Genomic DNA, 239 nt, shown 5'->3' on the forward strand with positions numbered 1-239 from the left:
AAGTAACAAAAAGTACTCTAAATACTTTAGAATAAAACAAGTCAAAAATGAACATCTGTTTTTCTCTCTCTTATAATATTCAGGGTCAAATATTCATCCCAGGGAGGGAAAAACTTACAATTGGTTGCAACGCCTGGACCGACTGATCAGCGACTGGGCGAAAATAGTTGATTAATCCACTAATCAAAAGGAAAATGGAAGGCAAGAGAAGTAAGCCCACTACCATTGCTCCAATTCTG

The 239-nt window shown here is 37.2% G+C and overlaps 1 protein-coding gene across 1 annotated transcript in view; it reads right to left on the minus strand.

The window, feature by feature from the left end:
• LOC119588624 (membrane-bound transcription factor site-2 protease-like) overlaps nt 1-239 on the minus strand; it is a gene marked incomplete in the record, with an annotated part of 11650 nt that overhangs the window by 6769 nt on the left and 4642 nt on the right. The window contains 1 exon segment of the mRNA XM_037937263.1: nt 119-236. Coding sequence (XP_037793191.1) covers nt 119-236 — 118 coding nt within the window.

The sequence above is a fragment of the Penaeus monodon genome, chromosome 24, assembly GCF_015228065.2.
Source record: "Penaeus monodon isolate SGIC_2016 chromosome 24, NSTDA_Pmon_1, whole genome shotgun sequence".
NCBI lineage: Eukaryota > Metazoa > Arthropoda > Malacostraca > Decapoda > Penaeidae > Penaeus > Penaeus monodon.